Source organism: Neoarius graeffei, chromosome 22 (assembly GCF_027579695.1).
Source record: "Neoarius graeffei isolate fNeoGra1 chromosome 22, fNeoGra1.pri, whole genome shotgun sequence".
Lineage (NCBI taxonomy): Eukaryota > Metazoa > Chordata > Actinopteri > Siluriformes > Ariidae > Neoarius > Neoarius graeffei.
The window spans coordinates 57,894,430-57,920,731 of NC_083590.1; the positions used below are offsets into that span (position 1 = coordinate 57,894,430).

A 26,302-nucleotide genomic window follows, 5' to 3' on the forward strand; every position below is an offset into this window, starting at 1 on the left:
GGCATAAGTATCCATTTCAGGACCACTGGAAAAGTCTTCAATCTCAGAAGATTTAACACAAGATCCAGGACCATCCATGCACTAATCCATGAGTTGTTGTATGCTGATGACGCAGTTTTCATTACAAACTCCGAGAAAGACATACAGACTGTTATGGGCAGGTTTTCTGGAGCAGCCACTACATTTGGTCTTACCATCAATTTGAAAAAGACCAAGGTTATCTTCACTCCGCCACCTGGTGTACCATACAGTGAACCTAACATCACAGTAAATGGCACCAGATTGAGTGTTGTAGATGCGTTTGTATAACTTGGAAGTACCATATCAAGAGACGGTTCATTAGATGCTGAAATACATGCATGGATCCAGAAAGCCTCTGTTGCCTTTGGGAAGATAGAGAAGCGCTTGTGGTCAGATAGAGGAATAACTATTAAAACCAAAGTGACAGTTTACCAAGCATGTGTCTTGACTGCCTTATTGTATTCCTCTGAAGCCTGGGCAACACTCTGCTGTCACTTGAAGTGGCTTGAAAGATTTCACCAAAAATGCTTAAGACGAATGTTAAGCATCAAATGGCAATCAAAGCCTCAAGAGAACACCTGTACTGTTTGCAGCAAGGTGTGCAAATCGACATCTGGACTGAAGCAACATATGAAAACACACAAGAATGAGATTCCACAGGTAGATCTAATCAATCCTGTGAAGACACCACTTTTTATCTGCCATGTAGATATGAAGCCTTGCAAGTCTGCTGCTGGACTAAATTCACACTTGAGAGCACATGGACAGAGGCAAGATGAAGAAATTGAAGAATTGAGGAGTGAGACTGCAATCATTTGACAAGAGGCCGCAATCAACAACATAGATAGATAGATAGATAGATAGATAGATAGATAGATAGATAGATAGATAGATAGATAGATAGATAGATAGATAAGAAGTCAACTCGTGACACAGTAAGACCATTTCTTGTATTTGTAAACTTTTTTGGAGCATCTGAAAGATTATTTTCTTGTCGCTGATGATACTTCCCATGGTTTTTGAGACTTACAAGAGTTTTGCAGTTCTTTCCACATTACTGACATGTCAATCTTCCTGCAGCAGCTTGCCTTTCCGGATGCTGACTTTGATGGTGCTCGAGTCTGCTGGCTGATCGATACACTTTATGGCAGATCATGCATCTATCATCACCGGGGATGTCATATTGGTAATTGACCTCCCGATGACTCAGTTTGTCGCTGAGAAGACCTGCTTTTGAGAAGCAGATGTAGCCACATTGATCACATGTAAGAGACTCCTTTGAGCCTCGCTCTGGGAGAGGGGTGACATCTCTCATATATCTGCCTGCACGTTTTTGTTGTGCATACTCTACTCTGTTGTTCTTGAAATCTTTGACACCAGTAGCAATCAGATTTCTCCACACCTGCCGATCTGATGCAAGGTCTTCCCAGGTGTCTACATCGATATGTGTCTTTTTGAGTGTGTCTTTGAGATTGTCTGTCTGTCTTTCAAGCGCTTGCGGGGCTTGCACTGCGGTTGTTTTCCTTGTGTGAACTCACGAAACATAACCTGCTTAGGCATGCGAGTGTCTTCTGGCGGACAAGGTGACCAGACCATCTAAGTTGATGTTTCATAACCATGGACTCAATACTTGTTGTATTAGCCAACTACAGCACTCTCGTATCAGGCATATGAGAGAGCCATGAGATCTTCAGAATATGATGCAGACAACGCTGATGAAAACGCTCAAGACATTGTATATGCCTGCTGTAAGTTGTCCATGTCTCACAGCCATACAACATGGTTAACACACATGCATGATACACATTGACTTTTGTTGCTGCTTTGATGTCTGATTGTGACCAGAGCCTTGATTCCAGTTTACCAAATGCATCACGTGCCTTCGAGAGTCTATAAGAGATCTCTTCGTCAAGTGTGTTGGATCTAGATAATGTTCTACTGAGGTACACAAACATGTCCACAATTTCTAGTTGTTTGCCCTTGACGAATATTGATGGCAGGGTGTATGGCTTGCCTGGTGCTGGTCGCAGCATGGTGACTGTTTTCTTGAGACTGATAGTATGTCTGAATTCATCACAGGTGGTTGAAAAGCAGTCCATAAGGAGCTGCAAATCTCTCTCACTGTGGGTAACAAGGTCACAGTCGTCAGCATAAAGATGATCATGAATCAGAGCCACGGACGTCTTAGTTACAGTAACAAATCGACGGATGTTGAAAAGCCTTCCTGTTGTGCTATATCGAGTGTGTATGCCAGCATCGTTTTGTGAAAAAGCCTGCATAATCACGATGGCAAAAAAGATAGCAAATGGCGTAGGTGCCAGAATATCACCTTGTTTCACTCCAGATTCGACTGGGATAGGTTCTAAGAGCTCACTTTTAAACAAAGTGTTTTTGTTGTTTTTTCCAGTTCTAAAAGATACAATTTGTCATACATTTCAATACAATCCCACCCCACAAACAACCCCACCCCACTGCACCACCACGAATCCATAATACAGCACAGGTTCAGTAATAATTGTACATAATTAGAAAAAAAACAAGAAGAAAAACAAAATATAAAATAAACAAAAACACACAAAAAGGAGGGGTTACATCTACACATTTAAGATATCTGAGGCATCTATCTTTTCAGCATGATCTAAAACTGGTTGCCATATAGTATAGAAATTGAGGGCACAGCCTCTTGTGGCATAGCAGATTTTTTCTAAAGTCAGATGGTGCAGAAGGTCTCTGATCCACTGATTGAAGGTTGGAGGAGATTTATCTTTCCATTTAAGCAATACGAGTCTTCTAGCCAGTAGCATAGCAAAGGCTATCATGTTTTGCTATGTCGAGTGGGGTGGAAGTCCTGCGTTACTACACCAAAAATTACTGTTATAGCAAGAGGTTCCATGGGTATTCCTAGTAGGTCAGAAAAGAATTTGAATATAGATTGCCAGAACCCTGTTAATTTTGGGCAGATCTAGAACAAAAAGTGGCTGTTGCTGCTCCACAGTGGTCACAGTTAGGGTCAATATTTGGTGTCAACTTTGCCAGTCTCGCTTTAGACCAGTGTAACCTATGTACAGTCTTGAACTGTATTACTTTATGTCTTAAGCAAATTGAAGATGTATCCCATCGAATGTGGAATCCCACATATCCTCAGTAATTTCTATGCCTAACTCTTCTTCCCATTGGTTTTTTAAACATGCCAAGGGTTCTATGTCATAAGAAATGAGTGACGTGTAAATTTTTCCGATAAGCCCTTTATGGTTGGAGCTAAGCTCTAAAAGAGAGTCAAGGAGAGAGCTGGGTGGCATAGATGGAAATTGAGCTGATTCTGAGGAAACAAAGTTGCGAAGTTGCAGGTACTTGAAGAAGTGAGTGTTGGGAATTTCATATTTTAATCTCAATTGCTCAAATGATGCAAAATTCTTATCAATATAGAAGTCTTTTAAAGTAGCTAATCCATTCCTGGTCCAGATATCAAAGGATCTGTCTATGATGGAAGGTTTAAACATATTGTTTCTTGATATGGGGCATTAATTAACAAGTTATTAAATGAAAATGCTCGTCTGAACTGTGCCCATATCTTTAAGGAGTGCTTAACAACTAGATTTATAGAATATCTGGATATAGGTTCTGGTAGTGGGAGCTTGGAGCAAAGTAAAGCATGTCAAGAGGCAGGTTCACATGTCAACTTTTCCAGCCGCAACCATTTCGGGTCACTATCTTGTGATGGGTTAAGCCAATGTAGCATAGCGCGTATGTTGGCCAACCAGTAATAATATTGTAAGTTGGGTAAAGATAGTCCTCCATGTTCACGGTGCCACTGTAAAATGTCCTTTCGTATTCGTGGAATTATTTTATTCCAGATGAATGAGGATAACAGTTTATCAATAAGCAAAAAGAAGGATTTTGTCAAGAAGATAGGAATACACTGGAACAGATACAAAAATCTAGGTAGCACAATCATTTTAATAGTGTTAATTCTGTCTCCTAATGATAACGGTAATAGGTTCCAGTGATCAAGATCATTTTTCATAGATTCGACAAGTGGGGGGAAATTGGCTTTGTAGAGATGTTTAGAATTATGTGTAACCCAGATACCTAAATATTTAAATTTATCTTTACTTATTTTAAAGGGCAGTGAATTAAGCACAGTCTGTTCAGCAGCAAGATTTATAGGCATAAGCTCACTTTTTTGTGTGTTTATTTTGTAACCAGATATTTTCCCAAATGTATCTAACAGGGCAAGTGTTAATGGTAGGCTGCTTAGTGGTTCAGATAAGTACAAAAGCATATCGTCCGCGTAAAGGGATACTTTACGTTCAGTGTTATTCCTCTGTATGCCTTTGATTAAGATATTGTCACGTAGGGCAATCGCTAGAGGTTCAATCGCCAGAGCGAATAGGAGTGGCGATAGAGGGCAGCCTTGCCTGGTCCCACGGCGCAATGGGAAGGAGGAGGATAAGTTATTGTTTGTGCGAATCGCTGCTAATGGAAGAGAGTAGAGAACATGAATCCAAGATACGAACTTTGCACTAAATCCACATTTTTTTAGACTGTAAAAGAGGTAATCCCACTCCACCCGATCAAATGCTTTCTCAGCATCAAGTGATAAAAAGCACCTCAGGAGTGTCTTGTGGAGTGGGATTATAAAGGATAATCTGTGTATATTAATCATTAATCTGCGTATATTAAAAAATGACTGATGATTTTTAATAAAACCAGTCTGATCATTGGAAACCACAGAGGGTAGAACATTTTCTAAGCAGAGGGCTAACATTTTGGCTAACAATTTACTGTCAACGTTCAATAAAGAGATTGGTCGAAAAAAACTGCATTCTAGTTTGTTTTTACCTTTTTTATGGATTAATGATATAACAGCTTGTCTCATAGTTTCAGGTAGTGAGCCAGAGTCAAATGATTCTTCATAGACTAGAAATAGGATTGGAGCAAGTTCATTGGCAAATTTTTTAAAGAATTCGCTCAGATATCCATCCGGTCCAGGGGATTTCCCATTTTGCATAGACCTGGCTGGAGTAATAAATTCTTCCTTGGAAAATGGACTCTCTAAATTGGTGGCAATTTCTTCGTCAATTTTGGGAATGTTAAGGTTGCTCAAAAAAAAAAGAGTCAAACAGAGATTCATCATTACTAGATTCTGTGGTATAGAGCCTTGAATAGTACCTATGAAAACTGATTAATCTCTAAAGGATCTGCAATATTATCTCCCATGTCATTGTTTATCATAGTTATAGCTTGACTAGCATTTTCTTGACATAGCTGATGAGCCAGAATCTTGCCGGTCTTTTCACCATATTCGTATGTCTTATACTTTGATTTATTTATAAGATTTTCAGCATGCCTTGTAGACAAGAGATTAAATTCAGTTTGAAGGGTTAATTGTTGCTTAAACAAATCAGGTGATGGAGAGTGGGCCAATACTTCATCAAGTTGGAGGATATCTTTGCTTAGTTTTTCGAGGCGTTGATTCAGGGTTTTTTTTTATATGGGCACCATATGATATGATTTGTCCCCCAAGATATGCTTTCATCGATTCCCAAATGACAGAAGAGAGGGCATTCCTGGAGTTTGATTACGCGCTAGATATTCAGTTATCTCATTTGAAACAAACTTGACAAATCTGTTGTGGCAGCGGGGGCATGGTCAAGCGCCACTCTGTGACAGGAGGGCGGAGTTGGGGAAGGTAAGTGGCAGAATCGCGACACCTGAGGGTAATTAACCTGTGTTTTGTGTGTGTTTTCCCCAGTAAACCGCGCCCTACTTAAGGAGGGAAAGGGAGAGCAGAAAGGAGCTTTTCCCCCAGCAGAGACAACAGTGTGTGTGCGTGCGTGTCTCTGACTGTTGGTTTATATTGTGAGACTGAAAAGTTCGGCAATAAAGCCTTCTGTGAACCTTGATCTCTGTCCTGCCGTCCTCTGTGCTCCACCCACACGCTATTCGCGCTACAGTGGTGCCGAAACCTGGGAGGTGGAGCATCAGTCCTGCAGCCCCATGGAATCCTCCCCATTCGCGGACTTGGTCCACGCCCTCGCCACGGCTCAGCAGAGCCAGCACCAGGCACTTGTCACGCTCCGGAAGGAGCAGGAGCACCGCTTCAAAGCCCTGGTGCTGGCTCAACAGGAAGATCAAGAGGCGTTCCGGCGTCTCCTCGCGTCGGCGGGGTCCACCAGCGCCCCGGCCGCGGGCCCGTCTCCCCTCACCTTAACTAAGATGGGCCCGCAGGACGACCCCGAGGCTTTAATCACGTTGTTCGACCAGGTCGCCAAAGCCTCGGGGTGGCCGATGGAGCAGCGCGCGGCACGCCTCCTCCCCCTCCTGACGGGAGAGGCGCAGCTGGCTGCACTACAGCTCCCCGCCGATCGCCAGCTGGCCTACGCCGACCTTCGCCGGGCTGTCCTCCAGCGCGTGGGGTGCACACCGGAGCAGCAGCGCCAGCGCTTCCGTGCGCTGCGGATGGAGGAAGTCGGCAGCCCGTTCGCGTTCGGCCAGCAGCTCCGGGACGCCTGCTGGCGGTGGCTGAGGGCCGAAGATCGCGACGCCGAGGGAATCATCGAGCAGGTGGCGCTGGAACAGTTCATCGCCCGCTTACCAGCCGGAACTGCGGAGTGGGTCCAGTGCCACCGCCCGGCATCGCTGGATCAGGCCGTAGGACTGGCGGAGGATCATCTGGGGGCTGTTCCGGTGGCAGGACAACCAACGACATTGTCTTCTCTCTCCTCTCCTCTCTCTCTTTTTCCCCCCCCCCTCCCGTGTCCCGTCCTTGCCCCATTCCCCCACCACGGAGGCGGGGGCCGGCTCCACCCCAGCCGGCCCGCCGCACCCGTGGTGCCCTCCCGTTTCTCCCTTCTGTGTCTGTCTCTCCCCCCCCTCAGGTGAGTGAGCCTCAGAACACAGCTGCAGAGGGAAGGCCCGGGCCGGTTTGCTGGCGCTGCGGGGAACCGGGCCACCTGCAGCAACAGTGTGCAGCGATGGAGGTGGGGGCGGTGGTGCGGATCCCCGACGCGCCAGAGGCTGCCCTCGATCGGGCCGGAGCGTATCGCATACCGGTAAGTGTATAAGGGGCTACATATCAGGCGTTGGTGGATTCAGGCTGCAATCAGACCTCGATCCGCCAAAGCCTGGTGCAAGACGAGGCATTGGGGGGAGCACAAGGGGTGAAGGTGTTGTGTGTGCACGGTGATATTCACAGCTACCCGTTGGTGTCGGTCCACATACATTTTAGAGGGAAAAAATCAATAGTGAAGGCGGCGGTTAATCCTCGCCTTACCCACTCTTTGATCTTGGGGACTGATTGGCCAGGATTTTGGGGTTTGATGGCACGCCTAGTAAAGAGTGGGTCCTGCCGGTTGATAGGGGAGGGTCCCGGTGTCGCTTTGGCTGGAGCTGCGGTCGCAGAGCCGTCTACGTCATCTCCGCGACAGAGTGAGGAGCCCCCGGCCCCTCCTCTTTCTATTGGGGAATCCCTCGTGGATTTCCCACTGGAACAATCGCGGGACGAGACTCTGTGACACGCGTTTGACCAAGTGAGAGTAATCGATGATCAAACGCTCCAGCCGAACGCCACCCCGTCCTTCCCCTATTTTTCTATTTTGAAGGATAGGTTATACCGAGTGACGCAGGACACTCAGACGAAAGAGCGGGTCACCCAGTTGTTAATTCCAAAGAGCCGCTGGGAATTGGTATTCCAGGCGGCTCACTTTAATCCCATGGCTGGACACCTTGGGCAGGATAAAACACTCGCCCGGATAATGGCCCGATTCTATTGGCTGGGGATTCGCGGCGACGTCCATAAGTGGTGTACGGCATGCCGCGAATGCCAGTTAGTAAATCCAGTGGACATTCCAAAAGCGCCCTTGCGCCCCCTACCATTAATCGAGACCCCGTTCGAAAGAATTGGGATGGATCTCGCCGGGCCATTAGACCGGTCAACACGAGGGTACCGCTTTATATTGGTTCTGGTGGACTATGCAACGCGATACCCGGAAGCGGTGCCTCTTCGCAATATCTCAGCACGCAGTATTGCAGAGGCCCTCTTCCACGTCATCTCCCGGGTTGGAATCCCGAAAGAGATTCTGACTGACCAGGGCACCTCGTTTATGTCACGAACACTGAGCAAACTGTATGGGCTACTGGGTATTAAGCCGATCCGCACCAGCGTTTATCACCCACAGACGGACGGTTTAGTTGAACGGTTCAATCGCACCCTCAAGAATATTAGCAAAAAATTCGTAAGTGAGGACGCACGTAACTGGGATAAGTGGCTCAAACCCTTGCTGTTTGCAGTGCGAGAGGTCCCCCAAGCCTCCATGGGGTTCTCCCTGTTTGAATTATTATATGGGCGTAAGCCGCGCGGCATCTTAGATGTACTGCGGGAAAATTGGGAGGAGGGACCTTCACAGAGCAAAAACGAGATTCAGTACGTTATGGATCTGCGCGCAAAACTCCACACGCTCACCCACCTAACTCAGGAGAATTTGCGGCAGGCCCAGGAACAGCAAACCCACCTGTACAACAAGGGCACGCGCCTTAGAGAGTTCACTCCGGGAGATAAGGTACTCGTCCTGTTGCCCACGTCGAGCTCCAAATTAATCGCCAAGTGGCAAGGACCCTTTGAGGTCACACGGCGAGTCGGGGACGTCGACTATGAGGTTAGGCGAACGGACAGGGAGGGGGCACTACAGATCTACCACCTCAATCTGCTAAAACTCTGGAACAAGGAGGTCCCCGTGGCGTTGGTGTCGGTAGTTCCGGAGAAGGCGGAGCTGGGGCCGGAGTTCCAAAAAGGGACATTGGCATCTCGTACCTCTCCGGTCCCCTGTGGAGACCACCTCTCCCCGACCCAACTCACGGAGGTCGCCCAGTTGCAGGCCGAGTTTTCAGATGTGTTCTCGCCCCTGCCCGGTCGCACTAACCTCATAGAACACCACATAGAGACGCCCCCGGGGGTGGTAGTGCGCAGCCGTCCTTATAGATTACCCGAACACAAAAAAAAAGGTGGTTCGGGAAGAACTTCAGGCCATGTTCGAAATGGGCATCGTCGAGGAGTCCCACAGTGACTGGAGCAGCCCGGTCCGGTTCTGTGTGGACTATAGAAAAGTCAACGCGGTGTCTAAATTCGACGCGTACCCAATGCCTCGTATTGATGAGCTGCTCGATTGACTAGGCACGGCTTGCTTTTACTCGACAGTGGATTTGACGAAGGGATATTGGCAGATCCCCTTGACTCCATTATCCCGGGAAAAAACGGCCTTTTCCACACCGTTCGGCTTACACCAGTTCGTCACACTTCCGTTTGGGCTGTTTGGGGCGCCCGCTACGTTTCAGCGGCTGATGGACCAGGTCCTCCGGCCCCACACCACCTACGCGGCCGCTTACCTAGACGACATCATTATTTATAGTAATTACTGGCAGCGGCACCTGCAACACCTGAGGGCCGTCCTTAGGTCGCTGAGGTGGGCGGGGCTCACTGCCAACCCGAAGAAGTGTGCGATTGGGCGGGTGGAAGTACGGTATCTGGGCTTCCACTTGGGTAACGGGCAGGTGCGTCCCCAAATTAATAAGACCCCAGATAGCAAAAGGGCGTTGATTCGACGGGGAATCATCAGCATGTTCTTCGACCATACGCCGTCGAATCATCGTGGATCACCGGCGTTGATTCAACACCGCTTTGCTCATACGAGTTTGCGTTGAAACGATGTTGAAAAGTGGATGATGGCCGACAGAGAATAGACCCCCTTTCACCCTTTATTCAACTACGGATTTCGGTCAATTTATAGTTTAATTTTCGGCGATGATTCATCCAACTTTACTTCCTGTTTTATGTACAACAGGAAGGCTACAAATTAAGCAAAACAGGCTAAATTAAACTAGCTAACAATAAAGCATCGGGGCTCTTGCCTAGGATGAACACACACATGCATACTTCAACCATGAAAGTGAAACTTAATTTATATCAATGTGCGTAGGCTACGTCCTGTTTTATGTACAACAGGATATAAAAATGCATGCAACAATGCACCTCTCCTAATGTTTGTCAAGCTATCTAATGAGGCATAACTTTTAACATTTATAAGGAACAGAACACACTTGAACAAGTTCTTAGAAACATTTTATGATTTATTTATAATTTATAATTGTGGCCTATTCCTCCTGCGGCGCAGACACCTGTACATGGAAACAGAAAAACATAACCAAAATTAATTTGATGCAGCATTGATAAAGAAAGTCAGCAGTAGGCTATGGGTTTCTAAATGCCACCCTACCTCACATCTCCTCATCCCTCCCTCTCTCTCTGGCGCATACTTAAGCCACTTCTTGATTGCGTCACTAAAAGTAGCGTGTGTGCTCCCTGGCAGCTGCTTTTGTAGAGCATCTGAAAGAAAAAGAACAAAACAACATTGAGACTTTGCATGGTGATAATTGTTAAAGTTTGAGTTGTTAAGACTATGCACGTCACACTCTAGTGGTAGGTGGCAAGTAATGGTACTAGTACAGAAAATATATGTAAAAATCAGAAACCATAGATGTGAATCTTGTGACAATTTAAACGGGACTAAAAAAAAAAAAAATTTAATTTCCCCATTGACACAAAGCGGAAATAGAAATGCCACTACCGGACCGTTCGTCACTCAGTCAGCCTCCCTGGACTTGCCTGCACACCTGCTTTTTCTGAGTAAGGCGCTTGGTGAGTTTCTTAATCCTTTTTAATCCTTTGCATCTTTCACAATATGTTTGTCGTTATAATCGTAATGTTACAGTTAGTGAAGGAGTTATCAAAGAACGTTTAGAAGTAGTGTGCAAGTACTTGCGACAGCTTACTATTTTACCCTCTTTTACAGCTTTGTGCACATGCATAACCTACCAAACAGGACATCATGGATCTTGGTGTCCTTAAACGCAGTTTTTTCCCCCTTTCCAGCCAAGTTAAATTGGTTGGCCAAGCTGTTGACCAGGAGGCTACGCAGCATCCGCCTCACTGTGACCCCTACGTCGGTTCCTCCACAAAGGGCTAAGGTAGACACCTGATAGAATAAAATGTAGCATGAAGACAATAATGAGAAAGTATTCAGTGTTTATCATTGTTTCATTGATTCACAATGATATTAAGTATTTGCGTTTCTTTTTGCAGGTGTTGCAGATGACTAGAAAAGAAAGGTAAGACTCAATAAGTACCATTAGCTGCTTTTGTTTGGCATCTTCCTTCACCAGGGCCTCTGCTGCCAAAAACTCCTCCATGGTGGAGAGTGGGAGCTTGATTAGGGGCGATGTCTGGGGTGTGTCTTGTCTCCCCATCTCTCTCCTTAGGGCCCTGACCTCTTGCGCCAGCCTTCCTACTTCCCCCTTCAGCTCCCTGTTTTCCTCCCTCAGCTGGCCAAGGAGAGCGATGACTGTGCTGATGCCCATGTCTGTTAAGTAACACCAAACATTAGGACTTTTATTTCATATTGCTGGTCATTTTTGAACAGTGATTACAGTTGATGGCTCACCACGCAGCAACTGATTGTTCCCCTGTTGCGATGGCAGAGGTGTGGCTGAAATATCAGAGAGTACAATTTAGTTCACTTCAAGGTGCGCCTTAATTTAATTTCTGTTCTAAATTCACAATTTTCATGTTGATTGATTGATTTCCTCTTTGACTTACCATGGAAGCGGTGACGTGGCTGGGGTGAATCTGAAAAATTGTATAGTCAGTTGATCAAAACGCATCTACATAGATATTTGTTTGTTGTTTTGTTTTGTTTTTTTAGTCGTTTATGGCATAAATCAAGGCAATGCATAGTTACCATGGGTTAGTGGCTGGCTGTGAAGGAAAGGGCCTGGCGGGGTTTCTGACGACGGTGAATCTGAAAAATAGTAAGCAGTCAGTTGATCAAAACATATCTTCACTTACTCATTGGTATTTTAATTTCTGGCATAAATAAAGGAAATGCATAGTTACCATGAGTTAATGGCTGGCTGTGAAGAAACAGGCCTGGCTGGGTGTCTGAAGACGGAAATGAAAGCATTATTATTTCAGACAACTTCTAGGTCTTTAGTAGAACAACAACAAGTGGTACAGATAGTCACCTTCATTAAGGGAGGGGAATTGCCACTCGCTGTCCAGCTGAGTGGCGTCAATAGATGGTGGCCTCCTCCCCCTACGGCTTGGTCCTGCCTCCTCCTCGCTGTCCTCCTCCAAATACCTTTTGTTTGGTCTTTAAAATAAACCCAGGACCTTACTGACACAGCTCAAAACACAAACGAAATCGTAATTGAACTTATAACTGCAAGTTGTGATTTAAAAAAGAAAACACTTTTACCGTCTTTTCCTTGGCCCCATCTCACCATCATCCGATTGCAGATCTGCTGTAAGGCAGCCTTCCTCAAGCGATCGGGTCAGGTAACGTCTTGCTTTGGCAAAGGTGCCTGAAAGGGAAGGCAGTCTTAATGAAATTGGCTTAATGCAGTATTGAAGTATTGTCATTGGTTTAATGAAGTAGCTATGCAGCTCACCACAGGTTGCCAGCACCCTTATTTTTTGATGGAATCGCCATCCTTCTCCCGGGGGGGGGGGGGGGGGGGGGGGGTGCAGTTCATGGCGGCCTTCACAGCTTTGTTTCCGCCAAAGGTTGGCCAGTAGCATCCCACTTCTCCGTCAACATCTACCACCCAGCTGGATGGCACAACTGCTGCACTCCGGTCTTGGAATTCCACAACTTTCCAAATCTGTGCCATCTATAATAAAAAAAATAAAAAAAGTACTCCATGGAAAGGATAGTTAGTGCCTGCCATCCAGCTGGAGTACTCCAACTGCCCAGATTCCTTCTAATGCATAAGTAAAGATGTGTTTCTTTGTGTGTGTGTGTGTGTGTTTTTTTTCTTCTTCCCATATAGGTTTACGAATGGTGACGAAGAGGGATTGCCACAAAGGTCTCTCCATCTGGGAACAACACACATTTGCCCTGGACAACCTCAAGCCGGTCAACGTTAAGGCAGCTGTCTATGCCAAATACTCTGTAGCAGCCAATGCTTGTGGAGGGGCAAGGATAGTGGAAATATGACTCCCTCCTCTTGAATTTCATGTAAACCACAAAGACAGAGTCACCATGTTTAATTATGTTTTTCACCATTACGATTTCATTTTTAATCACTAGGCAATCATCGCCCTGCTTTGAAGAAAAACAGAAATCATTGAAATGCACTTTTTTAAATTGCTGGCCAGAACTTAAGTGTTGGGGTAATGGGCCCTCCTGGTGTGGGTGTAACAACTGTGGTTGTGTAGGTGGTGGTGGAAATAAACAAACTGGCTCCTCTGAAAGGCGTTTGACAACCTGTTGTAAAGGTTGAGATGGCTTGCGTAGCATTTTTTTTTTGTTTACCCAAATAATTCTCATAAGGAAAGGATGAGATGTTGTCTAGGGAACCATACTGGCGGTACTCATGTGTCAGATGTATTGTTTGATGTACGCTAAACACAATCTCGTCTTTACCATACACCTCTCCAAAATGCTTTACAAAAGCCATTAACAATTTTTCGGAAAAACAAACCATACTTTCAGAAATGTTTGGTGTGAGTAGCAAAAACATGGCCACAGAAAACAACATGAAGTTTTCATAGAGAGCTTGTGGAAGAATGTCCCTCAGAACTAATGGCCCACTGTAAATCATAAATTGGCGCAGCTCTGCCGCTTTCCACCTATCAATTTCAGCGAGTTCACGGGGTTTCCGTGCAAATTCAGCTGGAGTATAGGGACGAAGCTGTATTAACTTTTCGGAGATGGCTTTAATGGCTCTTGTAGGCTGCCTTGTAGAGTTTTTACCCCTCATCCAAAAATGTATCAACTTTTTCATAACGCCAAGGCAACATAAATGCATATAATCTATTGGGAAGGCAGACACCATTTTCACCAGACCCGTCAGAGGACTTCTGTTGATGTGGTGGTCCTCATCTACCATATTTTCAAACTCCTCGTCTGACCTTAGCCTAACATCAGTCTCAGGATACGTCATTTTTATCTGCCAAATACCAGTCTGATGGCATTTATCGCATCCGGAGTACCCATTATGGCATTTAATTTGTTTTACAAATGCTCGAGCAGGAGCATCACAAATGAAGGATGAAATGGCCACCCTCAGCTTTCTACCTCCAAATGTTACCCCATTGCAAAGCAGATCAGAGAGGTCTTTAACAAACTGCGTCAGATAATCAAACACATTGGAGGGTTTTCCAGAGGCACAAAAGATGCCAACTAAAAACGGTGTTCTGGTGTAATCGCAATCAATCAGTGCCAAAATAGGCCAAAACTGAAGCCTGGTGCTTTTGAAAATAGGGAGACCATCGATGTTAAATTGAACTCTTATTGTTTGAATAACATCTGGTAAATGGATGGTGCTTAATTTGGACAAAATTCCCTTTACCAAGCCAAAATGGAAGTATTCCCCATTACCTATGGTCTGTAATGGTACTGCAGGCTTAGTGCCCAATAAGGTCCTAGCATCCTTGGGCAGTTCAGGGTGGCTTGTTCTCAAAATGGTCAACAGAGCAGTAATGGCAATCAAAGGCACAGAGAATGATGCAGCCCAGTGTTTTAATTTTTGGTGAAGCCCTGACTCTTCAAAAGAGTCACCATCAATATGACTGTCACTGTCACCCTCTGAAGACATGCTACTGCTGTCAGACTCTGCATCACTGCACCCTCCCAACTCAACAGAATTCCCACCATCCTCATCTAAACCCATTGATGATGCAGGCCTGGGTGATGCAATTGAAGGAGAGACTTGAGCAGCAGGATTACCCAGAGCTGACTCAAAATCGGACAGAATCTGCCTTTCTGACATTTCAGTAGCTGTCACAACACGTCTTCTTTTTGACCAATAAGAAGCCATGTTCTCTCCCCTAAAGAAATAAATGTCTGCAGTACCTTTTGAGGGAATGACAGGGTAGTGGTCTTCAGGTTCCATTGAGGTAAACATGGGGGGAACAAAGACAACATTTACGTCATTACATTTGAAATAACCTTACACACACACACACACACACACACACACACACAGTTCAAACAATTGTTTTATAGAAAGTTCTGTTTTAATACCAACAATGTTTTAACAATGTCTGGAGTCATGTTCTAATGGCTGCGACCCATACTGCCCTACAAAGCCAAAAAACCTTAATATCACTTAAGGTCAACATGAGTTATTGCCATTTTTGGAACAGAGGACATTAGTTGTATCATGTGATGAATTATTTCGAGTCATTTCTGTTTTTTTCTGGTAACAATAAGACATCGTTTTTACCGTAACTTCCAAAAGCAAAGGGAAAACCAAGGCAGAAGCCTGTAATGAGTCTGATGAGTTAAGGTCTTTTGGCTTTGTAGGGCAGTATAGGCCTACAGCGTTACAAAGCCCAGCCCCCTCAAGCCGGGTATAGAGCTACCGGTTATAACCACGGCCTATATACTCGATTGAAATGCTTTGTTTTCACTCCATCAAGACCACTACTTTGACTAGTTTTCAACTAAACAATGCATCTGCATGTTTATTGTATTAGTTGAGGGAATATAAGCAATTTCGTTCATGGTACCTCAAACAAAGTGGTCACTACAGAAGCGTTGGTAGCCTGGATAATCTTTAAAGTTCATGGCTGTGAGGCGCGACCCATGGCTACACAAAAGAACAGGTCAGCTCAAAACGACATGCGACCTAGGCCTACATGCTCGATTTAAACGCTAAGTTTTCACTCCAATAAGACAAGTACTTCGACTCATTTTTTGATTGAATAATGCAGATGCATTGTTGTTGTTTCAAATGGATACTAGTTGAGGGAAATTTCTCCAACGCGTGATATGACTGAAGTTCATCATAACTTCTTAAACTGCTTGAAATTGTATTCGAAATTCCCTTTATTAATAGTGACTGAATAATGGTACGTACCAGATGTCCAGGGATGAATGAAAATGTAGCGTGGTCCAGTGTTTTTCTCAATGTTGTTTCAATGGTCCAAGCGTAACAGCAGGCCGATCCACAAGAGAGTCGCGATCCAACCGAGTGGTGTGGGAGTTTCACGTGCACCCAGGTATATAACGAAAATGATGTCATCCAGTAAACAGCAGTGCTAATCGCACTGCATTATGGGACAGCGTGGGACATCAACGACATCCTACCAATGTTGAAAACTGGCCAGCAAAAGTGACGATGGTTCAACATCGTATATTCGACCTTCTCTGACGGTCGACAGATCAACCTTTACCCACGGTGATTCAACAGTGATAAATCGACCTTCTCCGACGGCGGAGAAATCGACGTTTCACGGCGCCGTTTCAGCATTGATTTTCTGACTTATGATGGAAACCGACCATTCTGACCAAGAATCGGCACCGTTTCAACGTCCCTCTGCTATCTGGGACAGCAGCGATTGCGGCCTGCCCGAGGCCCAAGACCAAAAAGGGGGTGAGACAGTTCCTGGGGCTGGCTGGCTATTATCGTAGGTTTATACCTAATTATTCGGACGTCACCAGCCCGCTGACTGACCTCACTAAAAAGGGGGCGCCAGATCCGGTCCAGTGGACGGAGCAGTGCCAGCGGGCTTTCTCTGAGGTAAAGGCTGAACTGTGTGGGGGGCCACTTTTGCACTACCCTGACTTCTCTCTCCCTTTTTTGTTGCAGACGGATGCGTCGGACAAAGGGCTGGGAGCCGTTTTGTCCCAGCGGGTGGAGGGAGAGGATCGCCCCGTCCTATACATCAGCCGAAAGCTGTCAGTGCGTGAGGGGCGCTACAGCACCATTGAGAAAGAGTGCCTGGCGATCAAGTGGGCTGTCCTCGCCCTCCGTTACTACCTGCTGGGGCGCTCTTTCACCCTCTGTTCGGACCACGCGCCCCTCCAGTGGCTCCACCGCATGAAGGATGCCAACGCGTGGATCACCCGTTGGTATCTGGCACTCCAACCCTTCAACTTCAAGGTGGTCCACAGGCCGGGGCGCAGGTGGTCGTGGCGGACTTCCTCTCCCGTCAAGGGAGGGGGGGGGAGTCGGCTGCGGGCCGGACGGGCGCCCGGCCTGAGTCGGGCGGTGGGGGTATGTGGCAGCGGGGGCGTGGTCAAGCGCCGGTCTGTGACAGGAGGGCGGAGTCGGGGAAGGTAAGTGGCAGAATCGTGACACCTGAGGGTAATTAACCTGTGTTTTGTGTGTGTTTTCCCCAGTAAACCGCGCCCTACTTAAGGAGGGAAAGGGAAAGCGGAAGGGAGCTTCTTCCCCAGCAGAGACGACAGTGTGTGTGCGTGCGTGTCTCTGACTGTTGGTTTATATTGTGAGACTGAAAAGTTCGGCAATAAAGCCTTCTGTGAACCTTGATCTCTGTCCTGCCGTCCTCTGTGCTCCACCCACACGCTATTCTCGCTACAAATGGGTTAACATTCCTATCCGTAAACTTGAGCAACTTGTCTCCTCAGTCCCCAAACGTTTACAGACTGTTGTAAAGAGAAAAGGGGATGTCTCACAGTGGTAAACATGGCCTTGTCCCAACTTTTTTGAGATGTGTTGTCATGAAATTTAAAATCACCTAATTTTTCTCTTTAAATGATACATTTTCTCAGTTTAAACATTTGATCTGTCATCTATGTTCTATTCTGAATAAAATATGGAATTTTGAAACTTCCACATCATTGCATTCCATTTTTATTTACAATTTGTACTTTGTCCCAACTTTTTTGGAATCGGGGTTGTATGATTAGTAGTGTCAAAAGCTGCACTAAGGTCAAACAACACAAGCAAGGAGACACAACCCTGATCAGGAGCCAGTAGTCGGTCATTTACTACTTTAACCAGTGCTGTCACTGTGCTATGATGAGGTCTAAATCCTGATTGATACCTTTCAGGGATGTTACTTCCATGTAGATATGAGCATAACTGTTATGCCACAGTTTTTTCGAGGATCCTGGAGATAAATGGGAGGTTTGATATTGGCCTATACTGGGACAGCTGACAAGGGTTGAGGTTAGGTTCTATAATCAAGGGTCTGACAACTGCTAGGCTAGGTTAAAGGATTTAGGTACACAGCCATTGCTAAAAGAATAACTGATTGTTTTTCAAAGAGGTGTGATTGCTTCTGGTGTTATCTGTTTAAAATAAATCATATAGGTAAGTACACAGGTTGAAGATTTTGATGAGGAAATAAGTGAAATTAGTTCAGTCTCTCTAAGGGGTGTAAAACAAATTGTTGCTGTGATGTAGTTATACTGTTCTCTCAGGGGTACTTATCAAATTGTCTAGTTTTAAATTAATAGTTTGATATTTTTGCCTGATATTTTCAATTTTGCCATCGTAAAAACTTCAAGTCATCAACACCACATATTGAAGGTATGTTTCTGTGGTACGTTTCTGTGTTTCTCTTACTAAAGTATTCCATAATTTAAGATTATTTTTATCATCTATTAGGGTGGAGAAAATTGTTGATCAAGCAGCATTAAAAGCTTGTCCATGTAGTTCCAGAGGCTCTCCTTCCATGCTAATTGGAATACTATCAATTTTGTTTGATGCCATTTTCTAATTTTATGTTTTAAGGCGCATGTGTGATTGTTATACCAGGGTGCTAGGTTTTTTTTCTCCTGAATTATTTTCTTTTAAGTTGAGCTACATTATCTAAAGTAGAGCAGAATGTTGACTCTCAGCATTCAGTTAGCTGATCAAGTTCTGTGGGGTCTGACTGTGAGCCAATCAAAGTTGATAACTTTGAAGACAACTGATAAAACTTTATGCAGTCATTGACGTGAATGTACTTTTGACGCAATGGTGTGCAAGGTACACATAGTATTGCTAAGACATTTCAAAAGAGAGGAGATAATGATCTGAGGGAGCTTCAGACTGTGGAAGTGACAATATTTCCTATGTTTAATATAAATACAAGTATTAGATTGAGAGTGTGACCACTAGGAATCATACAAAAACCTGAACAAAAATAGGGTTAGGTCCTATGACATCCTGATTAACCCCTACTGAATCTAGAATGGACACAAATGCTGTTCTCAGAGTCTTCCAGGTGATCAAAACAAATAATGTCTAACAATTAATTCGTTTTCAAAAGAAATCCGCAAATTCAGAAAGAACTTCAGAATATAGACCACGGGTCTATAAATAATTAGCTGAATCAACTGCATAGACTTTTTTTGGCTACATATGTTAGGATAAAGAACTTCAAACATATACTGAATTTTTGTTCAGGTTTTTGTACAACTCCTAGATTATGATTACTATGAGGCATCGGTTATTTATAATGTTAAACTTCTGATCAGTAATAATTCCATTAACAATTAGTCTCATGCTGCAGTACTACACTGATGAGAATTGCAGTTTAATCGTTACTTGTATAGTGGTAATTAATGATTACTTAAGGTCAAAAGAAAACATTAATAATCTTGTTTTAAACATCACTATAAAAGGTACATATTTTAAAAGTCATGTAACATGAACAATAAATTTCAAATTACAGATCATTTTCAGCCAAAACAATCATAATAACAACCATATTTAATGTGACTATTTTAAATCATGCAATGTCTCCGAGTTAGTGTACTTAAGTGTAACTGAATAAGTAAACATCTTTCCACACTGATCAGTGATACAGCTTCTCTCCTGCGTGAAGGTGTTGGTGGTTTTGCAGATTACGCCGATGAGTAAAACTCTTTCCACACTGTGAGCAGTGATGCAGCTTCTCTCCTGTGTGAATGTGCTGGTGTTTTTGGAGATGACTCCGCTGAGTAAAAAACTTCCCACACTGTGAGCAGTGATACGGCTTCTCTCCTGTGTGAATACGCTGGTGTTGTTGGAGATGACTCTGCTGAGTAAAACTCTCCCCACACTGTGAGCAGTGATACGGCTTCTCTCCTGTGTGAATGCGCTGATGTCGTTGAAGATCACTATGCTGAGTAAAACTCTTCCCACACTGTGAACAGTGATACGGCTTCTCTCCTCTGTGAACACGCTTGTGTATTTGGAGATTACTTCGATAAGTAAAACTCTTCCCACACTGTGAGCAGTGATACGGCTTCTCTCCTGTGTGAATGCGCTGGTGTTGTTGGAGATTACTTTGCTGAGTAAAACTCTTCCCACACTGTAAGCAGTGATACGGCTTCTCTCCTGTGTGAAGGTGCTGGTGTTGTTGGAGATGACTCTGCCGCCTAAAACTCTTCCCACACTGTAAGCAGTGATACGGCTTCTCTTCTGTGTGAATGCGCTGGTGTTTTTGGAGAGGACTTTGTGGAGTAAAACTCTTTCTACACTCTAAGCAGTGGTACGGCTTCTCTCCTGTGTGAATACGCTGGTGTTGTTGGAGATGATTCTGCTGAGTAAAACTCTTCCCACACTGTAAGCAGTGATGTGGTGTCTCTCCTGTGTGAATGCACTGGTGTTGTTGGAGATGATTCTGCTGAGTAAAACTCTTCCCACACTGTGAGCAGTGATACGGCTTCTCTCCTGTGTGAATGCGCTGGTGTTGTTGGAGAGTACTCTGCTGAGTAAAACTCTTCCCACAATGTGAGCAGTGATACGGCTTCTCTCCTTTGTGAATGCACTGGTGTCGTTGAAGATCACACTGCTGAGTAAAACTTTTACTACACTGTGAGCAGTGATATGGCTTCTCTCCTGTGTGAATGCACTGGTGTCGTTGGAGATGACTCTGCTGAGTAAAACTCTTCCCACACTGTGAGCAGTGATACGGCTTCTGACCTGTGTGAATACGCTGGTGTTGTTGGAGATGACTCTGCTGAGTAAAACTCTTCCCACACTGTGAGCAGTGATACGGCTTCTCTCCTGTGTGAATGCGCTGGTGTTTTTGGAGATTACTCTGTCGAGTAAAACTTTTCCCACACTGTGAGCAGTGATACGGCTTCACTCCTGTGTGAATGCGCTGGTGTCGTTGGAGATGACCTTGCCGAGTAAAACTCTTCCCACACTGTGAGCAGTGATACGGCTTCTCTCCTGTGTGAATGCGCTGGTGTTCTTGGAGATCACCTTGCCGAGAAAAACTCTTCCCACACTGTGAGCAGTGATACGGCTTCTCTCCTGTGTGAATGCGCTGGTGTCGTTGGAGATCACTCTGTCCAGTAAAACTCTTCCCACACTGTGAGCAGTGATACGGCTTCTCTCCTGTGTGAATGCGCTGGTGTTGTCGGAGAGCACTCTGTCCAGTAAAACTCTTCCCACACTGTGAGCAGTGATGTGGCTTTCCTCCTCTGTGAATGCGCTGGTGCGTCTTGAATGCATTCTGATGACCAAAACTCTTTCCACAGTCTGAGCAGTGGTGAATTTCCTTCTGTATACCATTATGAGAAGTGTCAGAACTGAGAGTATTAGTTGATGTTGGCTGACATCTGGAGGGTATCTGAAGCTCATATTTAATCTCTCCTGATGTCTGTAGTCCCACATACTCTTTATAGTGGCATCTCTGGATGTGTTTGTCGAGGTAAATTTGAGATGTATAGGAACGAGGACATGTGGAGCAGGAAAAGACTTGCAGCAGTGCGTTCTTTACTTCAGTGTTCTTTACTTCTGGAGAAACGAAAGGACAAAAATAGCAGAAATTGAACATGAAATGCAGCAAGATTATAAAATGTAACAACACTAACCCAATGTAAGGGAGCATTTTTATTGAACCTCAAACATTCAAGATTCTACATGAATAAAGACATACAAAAAACAAGTTTGAGGACTAATACAGCTTCTAACTAGGAATACTGATAGATTCAATAAGGGTGCTGGAACAGCAGCTATGCACAGCACTAGCTATAGCCCTGTGGGTCTGAGCAACCAAGGGGGAGTTGTTGGTTTCTGTTTGATTGAATGTCAAGTCTAGGTAATGGCATGTTTAGTTTTATTTACATCGCCTCCAGGATTGAAAAGGAAACTCAGCCCTAGCATTCAAGGTTCTGAAAGATACAACAATTGGCCTTATTTATCAAGCTGGGTATAAATAGATTTATTTGCAAATAGTTTCTAGTAGCATTTACCCAAGCAAGTCTGTTTTTTTTTCATATTAACTTTAAAATATGGATTAGGTTGTGAAGTTTAAAACACTTATTAATTTCAGTTACACACAAATTTAATGAAATTAAAATTTTATGGGATTTTGTGAAACCCAGTGGATTCACATTAATGTAATTGATGAAAGCAAGCCAACATCCAGAAATTAAGACATAATAGTAATTTAATTTAAAAATAAATGTCAGGATATAAAAAAGGGACACACTGCAACAGTTCAGATGGCATTCAAGTAGGTTTGCAGCAATATAGGAATTTCATTAATGCAGTGTTTGAAGAATGTCATGGTGTGGTTTGTAGTCATAAAGCAAACCAAATCTCCATGTGTTTATTCATTCATTGGATGCTACTTGTCCCTTAACATGCTGAAGTTCTTCAGTTGCAAGAGTTAGATCAGGGATAAAATTAGCTCATATTTTAAGTCGTTCAAATTCTGTAAAGCTGCTTTGCAACAATATTTATTGTTAAAAGCACTACACAAATAAAAGCATATACGCAGAGCCGTGGCCTCACTTTCGTTTATAAATGCCTTGAGACCTCAAGAATGGCACAGGAATAGTTTTAAGCACTACCAATAAATCTAATATAGCAATTTTTACGATTAAAATAATTCATATAGGTAGCGGTCTGAGTGAATGACCTTGACACCTGTGCCGTCACAGCAGGAAGTCCATCAGTCTCATCGCCATTTCCACTAGACTAAAACACAGAGCTGACTGCAACGCTGATCCTCCATTTTGAGCTAATTTATCACCATGCCACGTAGATGTGTTTTTGGCCGGTGCAGCAACACGACAGAAGGTGGATTTATGTTGCATTCATGGCCCAAGAATGTTCAAACTGCAAAGATTTGGACGCGTTTTGCGAGAACTTCACGGACACATTGGGCGGCTATGAAGTGGTCTCTCCTTTGCTCTCCACATTTTACTGAAGACTTGTACAAGACCTCTGATCTTTTGAGGAGCGTTGGCTATAAGCCCATATTGAAAGAGGGTGCAGTCCCGACAATTAAAGAAAAATAAAACAAGAAAAAGTATTTTTTTTTAAAAGTGAGTTCAGTTGCACCAGTCCTCCCGGAGCGTGAGCTGAGAGTTGTTGCTAAAACCTGGGATGGAACAGGACGGGACATATCGCTCGGGCAGTGACCTCCCCGTGGTTGTTGCTAAAACCGGTGACATCCTGTTCCGTCCCGGATTTTAGTAATTGCCTGAGCCGAGCAGTAATGGCGGAGTACTCAGTAATGGAGAAAGAGTGGCACAGTCATCTTATTTCTAAACTGCATATTGCTGCCATCTTGACCTTACATGGAAGAAGTGAATGAACAGAGAATTGAATGAACAACTGAAAGTCAGACTGTTTCAAAACAATCGGCCATCGGCCTTCAAGAAGCGAGAACACAGACGGGTAAGCTCCGACTCTCATTTGGATAAAGAAAAAACCAACAAAAACAACACGCTGTTTACCTGCATTTAGGTTAATACATGTAACTTGTATTGTGTGTTTAAGTTACCGGTATAAGATTATTTAATTTGCTTGAGAATGTGATTGTCTCAGTTCATCCGATTATTTAATTGGCCTTTTACATTTTATTAGTGAAAATGCATGCATGTACATGTATGTTGCATAAGTTATAACACCTATCCTGTTTTAATGAGAGTCAACCCACAATAAATGAAGTCAAATCAGTCTTAGTTGAGCAAGTCGGTAACAGTATTTCTTACTTTCACCATAAATTTTAAATTTATATGACTTTGGTCTTTTGCTGTAAAAGGCCTCGGCCTTAAAACCGGTTCCTGCTGTGACGTCACGTACTCAGGGCTGGCTGGCTCAGCGGGGCAGCTCAAATACCAACTTTGTGGACATCACACATGATGAAGACCCTTGAGAGACTCATCCTGGAGCAGATCCGGCCTATGGTCCAACCACTTCTTGACCCCCTTCAGTTCGCCTACCAGCCCCGTCTTGGAGTAGAGGACGCAATCATCTACCTGCTCAACAAAGTATATGGCCACCTGGACAAGCCAGCCAGCACTGTGAGGATCATGGTTTTTTTACTTCTCCAGTGCTTTTGACACCATCCGGCCAGCTCTGCTGGGTGAGAAGTTGACAGCGATGCAGGTGGATGCCCCACTGGTGTCCTGGATTGTGAATTATTTGACTGGTAGACCACAGAACGTGTGCTTGCAGTGCTGTGTGTCGGACAGAGTGATCAGCAACACCGGGGCTCCGCAAGGGACTGTCCTTTCTCCTTTCCTTTCTCCATTCCTACCTGTTGCACTCAAGCTGTACAATGCCACTGTATAACTGTGGTACACTGTCTTACCATGTATCCTTAACTCAGGTGCAATATATGTATATAGGAATTATTTTATATAAAATAACTTCTTTTTGCTTTTACTTAAGTTACTGAACTTATTAAAAAAAATTTTTAGACATGTTTACTTTCTTCTTTGATTCAGGAGCTTGGTTGCAAATTTGCATTTCCCTCCAGGGATTAATAAAGTAATTCTGATTCTAACTCTCAAAAATATATTTTTTTTAATTCCCATTTATGCAGCACACAAGAGTCAAGGATGGAGATATTATCCACTCAGAAATTTATTTAAAAATAAATGCTCTGCATATCTGCTTTAAGGAGTTAAAAATAAACATAATTAAAAAGATTATTTCTCCATAGCATGACTTGTGGAATTATTGAATTCCATAAAAATACTAAAAATGTTCTTGCTTGTTAAATTGCTTGATAATATAACCATCATCACATATACTGCTGAAATAAAGCAAATGTGTTCCAATTGACTTGTACAATGGTTGATGGTTTTGACTGACATCTGCATTTGCCAATTAACAACTTTGCTTGGTTGAGACACGCTGCATGTGTGTGTTCAACTAACTTCTCTCCAGCCAGCTGGCTGTATTGCACTGAAGGTATTACAATGCGTGTCCCCCTCATGGTTTCTCCCTAATTTAGTCATGGCCAATTCCCACCCATCAGACTGCTCTCCAATATCACATAACAGCTACCAACCAGGGAGGGCTATCACGTGCTTCTTCCGAGACAAGTAACACCAGTTGACCGCATCTTTTATGATGCAGCTTTTATCATCTTTCATGCAATGTCATGGGGTGGCAAAGCACACTCAGAGGAAAGCCCAATCCACTCATGTCCTATTCATGTGCTGTAGAGGAAAATATAATTTTTAGAGAATTGATAATTTTAGAGAGCAGTGATCTTTAGAAAGGTAAGCTTCAGAGGCATTGTGTCTCATGTTTATACAGTGCCTTGCAAAAGTATTCATCCCCCTTGGTGTTCGTCCTATTTTGTTGCATTACAAGCTGGAATTAAAATGGATTTTTGGAGGGTTAGCACCATTTGATTTGCACAACATGCCTACCACTTTAAAGGTGCACTTTTTTTTATTGTGGCACAAACAATAAGATGAAAAAACAGAAATCTGGAGTGTGCATAGGTATTCACCCCCTTTCATATGAAACCCCTAAATAAGAGCTGGTCCAACCAATTCACTTCTTAAGTCACACAAGTTGATTAACAGCCACCTGTGTGCAATCAAAGTGTCACATGATCTGTCACATGATGTCTGTATAAATCAACCTGTTATGGAAGGACCCTGATTCTGCAACACTACTAAGCAAGCAACATGAAAACCAAGGAGCCTCCAAACAAGTCAGAGACAAAGTTGTGGAGAAGTATAGATCAGGGTTGGGTTATAAAAAATATCCCAAACTTTCAATATCCCACAGAGCACCATTACATCCATTATAGCAAAATGGAAAGAATATGGCACCACTACAAACCTGACAAGAGAAGGCCACCCACCAAAACTCACAGACCAGGCAAGGAGGGCATTAATCAGAGATGCAACAAAGACACCAAAGATAACACTGAAGGAGCTGCAAAGATCCACAGTGGAGATGGGAGTATCTGTCCACAGGACCACTTTAAGCCATACACTCCACAGAGTGAGACTTTATGGAAGAGTGGCCAGAAAAAAAAAGCCATTGCTGAAGAAAACATGTTTGGAGTTTGCTCAACAGCATGTGGCAAACTCCCCAAACACATGGAAGATGATTCTCTGGTCAAATGAGACAAAAAATGTAACTTTTTGGCCATCATGGGAAATGTCATGTATGGCACAACCCCAACACCCTGGGAACACCATTCCTACAATGAAGCATGGTGGTGGCAGCATCATGCTGTGGGGATGTTTATTCATCTGCAGGGACAGGAAAGCTGGTCAGGACTGAA

General features: G+C 44.0%; 2 protein-coding genes across 8 annotated transcripts in view; both read right to left on the reverse strand.

Annotated features, from left to right (window-relative positions):
* Positions 1-10,121: 10,121 nt before the first annotated feature.
* Positions 10,122-15,982, reverse strand: LOC132871009 (uncharacterized). Of its 3 annotated transcripts, XM_060905158.1 has the most exons (12): positions 14,931-15,906; positions 12,523-12,744; positions 12,330-12,435; positions 12,097-12,224; positions 11,969-12,013; positions 11,814-11,873; positions 11,672-11,701; positions 11,517-11,561; positions 11,203-11,435; positions 10,892-11,051; positions 10,293-10,402; positions 10,122-10,194 (listed from the first exon to the last, which is right to left on the reverse strand). In XM_060905158.1, the coding sequence occupies exons 2-12, from the start codon at positions 12,650-12,652 to the stop codon at positions 10,171-10,173; spliced, it is 1,071 nt and encodes a 356-aa protein (XP_060761141.1). In that variant the 5' UTR covers positions 12,653-12,744; positions 14,931-15,906; the 3' UTR covers positions 10,122-10,170. The 3 variants fall into 3 exon arrangements, 1 of the variants encoding a protein (XP_060761141.1); XR_009651240.1 differs by lacking the exons at positions 10,122-10,194; positions 10,293-10,402; positions 10,892-11,051; ... (3 more) ...; positions 11,814-11,873; positions 11,969-12,013 and adding an exon at positions 15,940-15,982 and having other exon boundaries at positions 12,135-12,224; positions 12,523-14,957; XR_009651239.1 differs by lacking the exons at positions 10,122-10,194; positions 10,293-10,402; positions 10,892-11,051; ... (3 more) ...; positions 11,814-11,873; positions 11,969-12,013 and having other exon boundaries at positions 12,135-12,224; positions 12,523-15,922.
* Positions 15,983-18,867: 2,885 nt separating this feature from the next.
* The window catches only part of LOC132870992 (zinc finger protein 883-like), a 120,726-nt gene continuing 113,291 nt past the window's right edge, over positions 18,868-26,302 (reverse strand). For all 5 annotated transcript variants that reach the window (XM_060905084.1, XM_060905088.1, XM_060905083.1 and 2 more), the window contains one exon: positions 18,868-21,546. In XM_060905084.1, the coding sequence (XP_060761067.1) occupies positions 19,613-21,546 (1,934 nt within the window). In that variant the 3' untranslated portion in view covers positions 18,868-19,612. The remainder of the gene's footprint in view (positions 21,547-26,302) is intronic.

Bases quoted from the DNA above. Each gene is read 5' to 3' on its own strand.
- LOC132871009 (XM_060905158.1), bottom strand. From the start codon at position 12,652: ATGCTACTGGCCAACCTTTGGCGGAAACAAAGCTGTGAAGGCCGCCAT. The intron at 12,014-12,096 runs GTGACTATCTGT...TTCCGTCTTCAG, and splicing joins ATTCCCCTCCCTTAATGAAG to ACACCCAGCCAGGCCTGTTT. The intron at 11,562-11,671 runs GTAAGTCAAAGA...CTGATATTTCAG, and splicing joins GCCACGTCACCGCTTCCATG to CCACACCTCTGCCATCGCAA.